The 8,622-nt window shown below is 43.5% G+C and overlaps 1 protein-coding gene across 1 annotated transcript; it reads left to right on the top strand.

The window, feature by feature from the left end:
• The first annotated feature begins 535 nt into the window (after window positions 1-535).
• On the top strand, window positions 536-8,393 carry FASLG (Fas ligand). The gene is made up of 4 exons (XM_027086461.1): window positions 536-989; window positions 1,564-1,609; window positions 5,841-5,897; window positions 7,115-8,393. Exons 1-4 carry the CDS (start codon window positions 699-701, stop codon window positions 7,507-7,509), a joined length of 789 nt encoding a protein of 262 aa, XP_026942262.1. The 5' UTR covers window positions 536-698; the 3' UTR covers window positions 7,510-8,393.
• The last annotated feature ends 229 nt before the right edge of the window (window positions 8,394-8,622 follow it).

The following is an 8,622-nucleotide window of genomic DNA, read 5'->3' as shown; positions in this document are numbered from 1 at the left end:
TGAGGCATAAGCAAAGCAGGTCTGTGGGCTCCGTAAGGCATATGGGTGATGGGTTTGTAACCTCTGATCTGACCTCTACAAAGTGGGTGGAGCAGGTTTGTAACCTGTAAATTATGTTGCTTTGCTATGTCGGGGTGAATAGTATTTGGGTGTGGGGAAGGGCTGGCAGCAGGGGGACGATTCCCTCCTGCAAAAGGTGAGACATAGAAGCGGCTTCCCTGGCCACGACTCCGTGCTCTCGCCCCTCAGTGCCTGAGCGAGCCCCACTGGCCACTCTCCCCATAGCCGGGCAATGGCCGAAGTCGACAGGGCTGTGCTGCTGCTACCTGCTCTCGCGGGGCCTGAGGAGACGAGCCCGCCCTACCAGCCTTTCAGGCAGCAAGGCAGCAGCAATTGGGGTTTTGAAAGCTTTTATCAGTAGATTGTGGGCGGAAACTGCCCCGGGTTTGCTCTGAGCTTCTTGAGGCTTCTCAGCTTCAGATGCAAAGCGAGTGGGTGTCTCTTTGAGAAGCAGAAAGGGGGAAAGAAAGAACAAAAGAGAGGTGTTTCCCTGGGTTCTGGGAACTCTATAAAGAGAGAGCCGGCTCCTCTCTCTCGAGCAGTCAGAAACAGGAGTCCCATCCTTTACACCCGGGACTCCCCAGGATTGAGAAGGAGAAAAACCCTTGGCTGGGGGCTAGCCCGAGGCACTGGCTGCCATGCAGCAGCCCTTGAATTACCCGTACCCCCAGATTTTCTGGGTGGACAGCAGTGCCAGCTCCCCCTGGGCTTCTCCAGGGTCAGTCTTCCCCTGTCCGTCCTCTGTGCCAGGAAGGCCCGGGCAAAGGAGGCCACCGCCACTACCACCACCTCTGAAGAAGAGGAGGGGCCACAACACAGGCCTGTGTCTCCTTGTGATGTTTTTCATGGTTCTGGTGGCCCTGGTTGGATTGGGACTGGGACTATTTCAGCTCTTCCACCTGCAGAAGGAACTGGCCGAACTCAGAGAGGTAAGCTGCCCTGTGGGTTGCTGTGCCCTGAAAGCATGGGTGTGAGACAGCCCTGCTGTAGTGGAGGGAGGAAGGTAACAGTGATCCATGTGGACCACAGTCTTGCTTGCAAAGTACGTCACAATCCTTTTTTCCTGTCTTAGAAATGAATCACTCTAGCCATCCTGTTCTCTATGCAGAGAAATGGGGGCTCAAATGAGTGGAAGGAATATTATCTATGTTGGGAAGGATCAGAGCCAAATTAGGACTGGTAACTAGAGTTCTTTTCTCAGTTGGCTGCTACCTACCTTATACTCAGTGATTCAAGAAAGAAAAGGAACTTGGAATCATGCTTACAAGTGAATTTGTTCAAATGGACAAAGTAAATTTCCTTGAAAATACTTAAAAATATTGGAACTATTCCAAATCACAAAACTGAGGCATGGAGAGGCACAACTTGGCCGGAGTCTGAGTTAGCAGAGGTTCTAAGGTGTTTAGATTCCCTTTCCAGTGCTTAGTTTATTTGACAATTCTGCCTCCTTTGCTTAAAGAACTTCATATTTATTATATACCTTTTCTCTTTTTGTTTCACCAGTCCACCAGCCAAAGGCATACAGAATCGTCTTTGGAGAAGCAAATAGGTGAGTCCTTTCATGCGTGTACATGAGTTAGAAAGATAGTCCTTAGCGCTGAACCATGTTGGGGGAATGCCTTGAATTCCATCTCATTCTTGGGCATATGTATACTATGAAAGAGGAATCCTAACCAATGCTGAATCTCTGGTCATTTTGGTTCTTTGAGCTGCCCTAAAATATGAAGTGAATTTAATTGTTCAAAATTAGTGTAGCTGAGTATCACACAAAAGTAAAAATAATTTCTGCTTGAATTTGGAAAAAGCAACACACATATACAACCCTGGACCTTTGCCCCTTAGCAGTTGGCTCCAGGCCTGTCCCCTTCCTCAGGCCTCCTGGTTCCCATGCACAGGGCTGTGGCTATAACTTCTCGGGAGAGAAGGGGAGGTAAAGGCAGAGAAAGCTGCTGCTGGGAAAGACCCGTGCTCTCCTGTTTAATCTCTATAAGAGATTAGTTAAGAGTCAGACCTTATTTAAAATTTTTCCATAGGATATATTTAAGCTTTTAGAAAGTGGGCAACCAATCATCCCCATTAGGATGGTTCTTTTGCAGCCGCTGGAAAGCTTGGAGGAAGACGTTTGCCATTATTCAAAGGGTAGTCCCACTTCACTCACAGAGGCAATCGTGAGCTACCTTTGATAATAAAGGAAAAACCTGTGTATGAGATCCAGGACGGGAAGAAGATGAAAATGTTGAACGTTGACCTTCTAAAGTTTCAGGACATAGTTTTGGAAACTGTGGACAGATAGATTTAGAATACTGCAACTCATTAAACTAAGAGTCACTGAACTTTAGATTGGGTAAGAGTTGGAAGGGAGCTTAGAGAACATCTGGTCCAGTCATCTCATTTTTCAGAAGAGAAACAAAACACCAGATAGATTAGGTGATGTGCCCAACACTACTGGTGTGAAGGAACATAGGCTCCTAACGCCTTGTCGCTTATAGTGCTTCCCAGTACATGCTGTGGTGCCTCACGACACAGGGAAACTCCTGTCTTTTTCTGATGGCCATGGAATGAGAATAAAGATGACAAGCAAGATGCCTCTGCAAAGACAATAGTTAAATCTCGTCCTTAGAAATTGGGAATAAAACAGAAGACAGCACTGGCTACCCAGTAAGGGGAGGCTGTTCCAGTTTCTTAGGATATGCCTGAGAGACCCAAGTCACCTTATTGCCCTAGCAGGTAGGCTCTTGTAGGAGCCATCCATAGGACCCTCTGGTTTCTAGTTCTGGGTCTGAGTCCCTAAAGAGTTAGAAATTCCAGATGTACCCAAGCAGAGTAAAAACATTTGTTAGAAAAATAAAGCCTCTGGAGGATTTCTAAAATAAGATAGATTTGAAAATCAGTGGAACGTGGCTGGTAAAATGGGTACCTAATTACTCATCGTTCACCCACTTTCTGGAGTCATTTTAGTAATTAAAAGTCAAGTGAACAGATAAGTCAGGTCCACTTGTCCCACTAAACAAGTATCAAGTATCTTTCCTAGATCAACCCAGATGGACCAGAAATTGGTGAATTATCACACAGAAATCAAATTAGCAACTTTACTAATGAGCTAAGAGATGCAAATTTAACAAGGGGGATACCCAGGTTTATCCATCAAATTAGTGAAGTTTAAAAAAAACCACAAAACCCCAGGTTGGCAAAAATGTGAGAGAAAAGGGTCTGCTTCAACAGTTGAGAGTCAGTGGGCATGTAAATTGCTACACCTTTCTAAAGAGTAGTTGGGAAAAAAATATCACAGGATTAAAACTGTTAATTTACCTTGTAATCTCATCACTAAGGCTTTATTATTTAAGAAAATAATCAAAATGTGCCTGAAAATTTATAATAAGGATGTTCATCACTTCCTTATAAGGCTATTTATAATAAACCAGTCAGAAGAAAGTTAAATGCTTCTTAATAGGAAATTAGTTAAATACATTACAGTGTATTCAGATGAGAGCATAATACGCAGCAACTAAAAGCTATATGTTAGAAGGACATTTAATGCTATAGAGATTGTGCATTCTATATTGTTGGATAAAAGACAAGTTATAAAGCAGTGTGTTTAGTTTAATATTGGCATATGCATATTTTTATATTCTTAGTAAACATCTAGAAGGATTTATACTCCAACAGGTTAACTGTGATTTTTCTCTGGAAGGTACTATTGTAGGTTATTTAAACTTTCTTATTTGGTTCACTTTCATTTTTCCACAGTTAACTCATTAAATCTTTTATTCATTCACAAATGTTCTTGGAGTATTTCCTGTGTGCCAGGCTGGGTGTTGGGTAGTGGGTGATGACAGAATGAGAGACAAGTGGCTTGCCCTCATGGAGCTGTTAGCACCCTAGAGAAGATAAACAAAAGCAAGCAAACAGACAACAAACTTTTAAGTTGTGCTAAGTGTGACTTAAGATTGAGTGGTCTGCAAAGTCCCCTCTAAGGAGGTGTTGTTAATGTGGATGTGTGTATGTGTATGGGTGGGTAGGAGGTTGGGAACATCATTCCAGCACTGAGAATGGCATGTGCAGAGACACTGGAGCAGGCTACAGTCATCACCAAAATATAGGATATATTTCTACTTTATTTATTCCATCATTTATCCAGCAGATATTTTTATTGAGTACCTTCTATGAGAATAACACTGCGAGGGATATACAACATGTGATTCTCTGTTCCATTTCCTGTCAGTTCATGGCTGAATGCCAGATCAGCTGCACAGATGGTTTGTGGTGTAGGAATATAGAAGAGACTCAGTTTTGCCTTTCCTGTTCACTAACACCTCACCTCGTTCACGGTGGGTGGTCTTGGGTGGCTACAGAGGTAATCATTGCTTACATCATATCCTCAGCTGATTGGAGCACTCTCAGGCCATATAGAGTTTTACAGGCTAATCATGAAGAGCCTGATGTGGATCAGTGCCTTTCTATGAAACTTTCTTGAACATCTTAGCTAAATTCATTAGTTAAGTGGTAGAGCTATTCCACTGAAATATCTAAAGTCAGAGAACTAGTACCTATTTTGAGAACTGTTGTCTATTTTAAATCTTTCCATTTAATTTAGCAAACATGTACTGATCACATGCCTTGGGGTAGAAACCGAGCTAATTACTCTGGTGGATTAAACATATAGTAAGGAATTTGCCATTTATTTGGGGAGTAAGATGAATTATACAGTTACCACAGAAAAAGGGGAGTCAAAACTGACAAGAGAGGTGACGACAGAGTGCTTCTAGGTTTCAAAGGCGGAAACAAGCATATTTGATTAGAAAGGCTAGGGAATGTTTCGCAAGAAAAGAGGTATTTTAGATGGTATTTGCAGGGTTGATAGGAATTTAGCACAGAGATCTGTTTGGGAGGGCATCCCAGGCAGAAGGAACAGCATGGGCAAAGGCACAGAGGCAGGGAAGCTGGGTGTGTTCAGAACTGTTGTACAGCTATGTCTAGTGTGGGTGAGTAAGCAAGATAAGGCTGGACAGATAGGCAGAGATCACATGGTTGGGGACACTTGTACATAATTACACGTTCAATGAGGAGCATTCAAGGTGTTTGAGATCTTAGGATAATTTATTTGGGGCAGATTGTAGAATGCCATTGGGGAAGACCTAGTGGCCTGGAGATTAGCAGTCTTCAGGCTTTGTCCTGCAGAGTCCTAAGGGCAGCTGAGCCAGAGAGGAAAGAGCCTTGGATCTGGACTCAGGAGACCTGAGTGTCAGTCCCACTCTGACACTGAGTAAACAGGTCTTCTTGGATAAGTCACCCAACTTGTTATTTTTTTATCAGGAAATAACTTTTTATTTTATATTGGAGTATAGTTGATTAACAACGTTGTGTTAGTTTCAGGTGTACAGCAAAGGGATTCAGTTATACGTATACAAGTCACCCAACTTTTAAGCTCGTTTTGCCGTCTATAAGATGGGACAGTAATCTCTACCTCAAAGAGTTGTGGCCAGTTATAAATGCAATAGCTTATATGGCACATCTTTATAAACTAAGCTTTCTATTATTTTATTGTAGCATTATAATTTATGCATGTGTCTATTTTAATTTAGTTCCTTTTTACCTCTCTGTTTCTGAAATACAGGCTGTTGTAATTCCTACAATTTGGACCTGAATGAGTTGGCTATGTTAGACTGTTGCCATTTATGCTTATAAAACTTCTTTTATTTAAATGCCCTGCTTAGAGTCCCACAGAAAGAATAGTTGTTATGTCATTTTTTACATATATCTTTCATCTCTCTATGAAACAGGTCACCCCAATCCATCCTCTGAGAAAACGGAGCTGAGAAAGGCAGCTCATTTAACAGGTCTGTATCTGGAAGATGGGCTTGGGAAAGCCTTTGGCAGAAAGCAGAAGAGCTGGTTGGTCTCCATGACTGTGCTCTGCAGTAGTTGATACTTTCCAGTGACAGTATTTGAAACCCAAAAGTAGTTACATCTTTCTAGTCAGGTCAACCTCACACACATTGAGCCCCTACTCTGGGCAAGGCCCTGTTCTAAACTGGAGAAATGGAGCTGCTTATGACGTGATCCTTGCCCATAAGGAGCTCACTCTTTTCACTCATTCCAATGACCCTTAGGGAATTTGGGGCACAGATCCAAGCGATGAGAGCTGGGGAGATGGGGAATGATGAATTATTTTAGTACGTGTTTCCCTGGTTTTCTGTAAGAGCTTTACTCTGCTTTCTCCATGAGTAGAAAAAGGAGAGGGGAGGCCTGGTCCTGGCACTAGTGGTCGTGTAGTGGAGTGAAACGATTTGATAGCAAGGTGGTATGGGCATTCCCAGTGTAAAGTCCACAAATATCTGAAAAGTGGATACGTATCATGGAAAGTGGTATGCTGCTGTCCCTGAAATTATTTCAGCAGAGGCTGTAAAATGATCCAATTTAGATAAACAGACATTTCTTGAGCACATGCTGTGTGCCAAGCCTGGGGGACATGGAGATGAACCACACACGGCTCCTGCCTTCAAGGAGCTTACAATCTAACAGGGAAAGACAGGTGCACAAGCAATAATTCCAGCATTCTCTGCTTAAGAATGTACATAATGCTGTGGGGATACAAATGAAAGGGGATTTTCGCCCACACTGAAGAATCTTTAGTGCAGGTAAAGATTGGACTAGATGATCCCTAAGGTCCTTCCCAACTTTAGAACTTCAAAGTTCCTTTCATTTGATTTTTCACCTCATGAAGGGACTTCAAACCCTAGTAGTTTTGGTACTAGTTCTGAACCTTTGTTCCAGAGAGCTAAAATCATCCCAATCATTTCTCACTGCAGTTGATTAGGGGTATATGCTATTGTCCCAGTTGTGTGGATGATAAAATTGAAGACGTCAATTTGATAAAGGTGTGAAGAAATTCAGTAACAGGTCAGGCCTGATCCGTCACCTGGCTCAATATGGGCTATGTCATTTGGGGTAAAAAGCATTTGCTCAAGGCATGGTCCGCAATTTTGCCTTGGAAGCTTGGTTTGTTGATACATGAGCATTCCTGGCTGAAAGCTCCTCTCTGGTTTGGTTTCAGGCAAGCCCAACTCAAGATCCATCCCTCTGGAATGGGAAGACACTTATGGAATTGCCCTGGTCTCTGGGGTGAAGTATAAGAAGGGCAGCCTTGTGATCAATGAAACTGGGCTGTATTTTGTGTATTCCAAAGTGTACTTCCGGGGTCAGTCCTGCAACAAGCAGCCCCTGAACCACAAGGTTTACACGAGGAATTTTAGGTACCCCCAGGACCTGGTGCTCATGGAGGGGAAGATGATGGACTACTGCACTACTGGCCAGATGTGGGCCCGCAGCAGCTACCTGGGGGCTGTGTTCAATCTCACCAATGCTGACCATTTATATGTCAATGTATCTGAGCCCTCTCTGGTCAATTTTGAGGAATCTAAGACATTTTTTGGCTTATATAAGCTCTAAGAAAAGCACTTTGGGATTCTCTCCATTATGGTTTCTTGTTATAGGCACTGAGAATGTTGTCTTGAATGAGGGTCTTCTTAAGTCCACTTGAGGTCAAGAGAGAAGACATGAACCAAGAGGATCTTGAGACCACAGGGTCCAGCAGTTCTACAGTTCTTCATCTCACCTAAGGTCCACGAGCCAGACAGGAGGAGGACATGAACACGAAACTCTGGGCTGCCATGTGAAGCTGCAGAGACAGGGAAAAGCAGCTACCAGGGTGTTCTACACTCATCTTAGGTGGCCTAGCACACTTTGGTACACTGAAAATGGCACGTTTTAACTCACCTCTTGGGGTGGGTCTACTGTCTACCTCAGGGGAGGCTGTCTTTCATGTATATGGATGCAACATGAATGTATAAGGGGTGGGAAAAGAGGACTAGGCTTATATGATAAGCTAAAGAGACTAAAAGGCCAGTGTCCCACTGGCAGCATCTTTACTTGTAAATGCATAGCCTGAGCCATCAGGTGATGCTAACAGAGAAGCAAGGGAGATCTTTTGAGGACTCAGTCCACTCCCTATACAGCATGTATATTTCCAGTGCAATTGTAGGGGTGTGTGTGTGTGCGCGCGCGCGTGTGACTAGAAGAGTTACGTAAGTAGAGAGAACGTGGAGATTGGGAAGGACATGTTAGGAAAATATGGACTGCATTTGGTGGTAGATTTTGAATGCTTTTTGGGCAACCAACTCTAATAGTCCTCAAAACTCTTTGATTGTCAGTTATTAAAGCTGTTTCCCCATAATATAACTAATATTTATATATATTTTGTGGGTTTTTTTTTTTCTTTTTGCAGTACGCAGGCCTCTCACTGTTGTGGCCTCTCCTGTTGCGGAGCACAGGCTCCGGACGTGCAGGCTCAGCAGCCATGGCTCACGGGCCCAGCCGCTCTGCGGCATGTGGGATCTTCCCGGACCGGGGCATGAACCCGTGTCCCCTGCATTGGCAGGCGGACTCTCAACCACTGCGCCACCAGGGAAGCCCTATTTTGTGCATTTTTAATGAACAGAATACATGTAACAAAAACTATGTTAAAATACAGATAAACATTATGAGTGTCCTTTTTGGAAATCA

The sequence above is a fragment of the Aethalodelphis obliquidens genome, unplaced genomic scaffold (assembly GCF_003676395.1).
Source record: "Aethalodelphis obliquidens isolate GAN/ISIS:26980383/991018 unplaced genomic scaffold, ASM367639v1 scaffold55, whole genome shotgun sequence".
NCBI lineage: Eukaryota > Metazoa > Chordata > Mammalia > Artiodactyla > Delphinidae > Aethalodelphis > Aethalodelphis obliquidens.
This window is presented reverse-complemented; position numbering and strand designations above follow the sequence as displayed.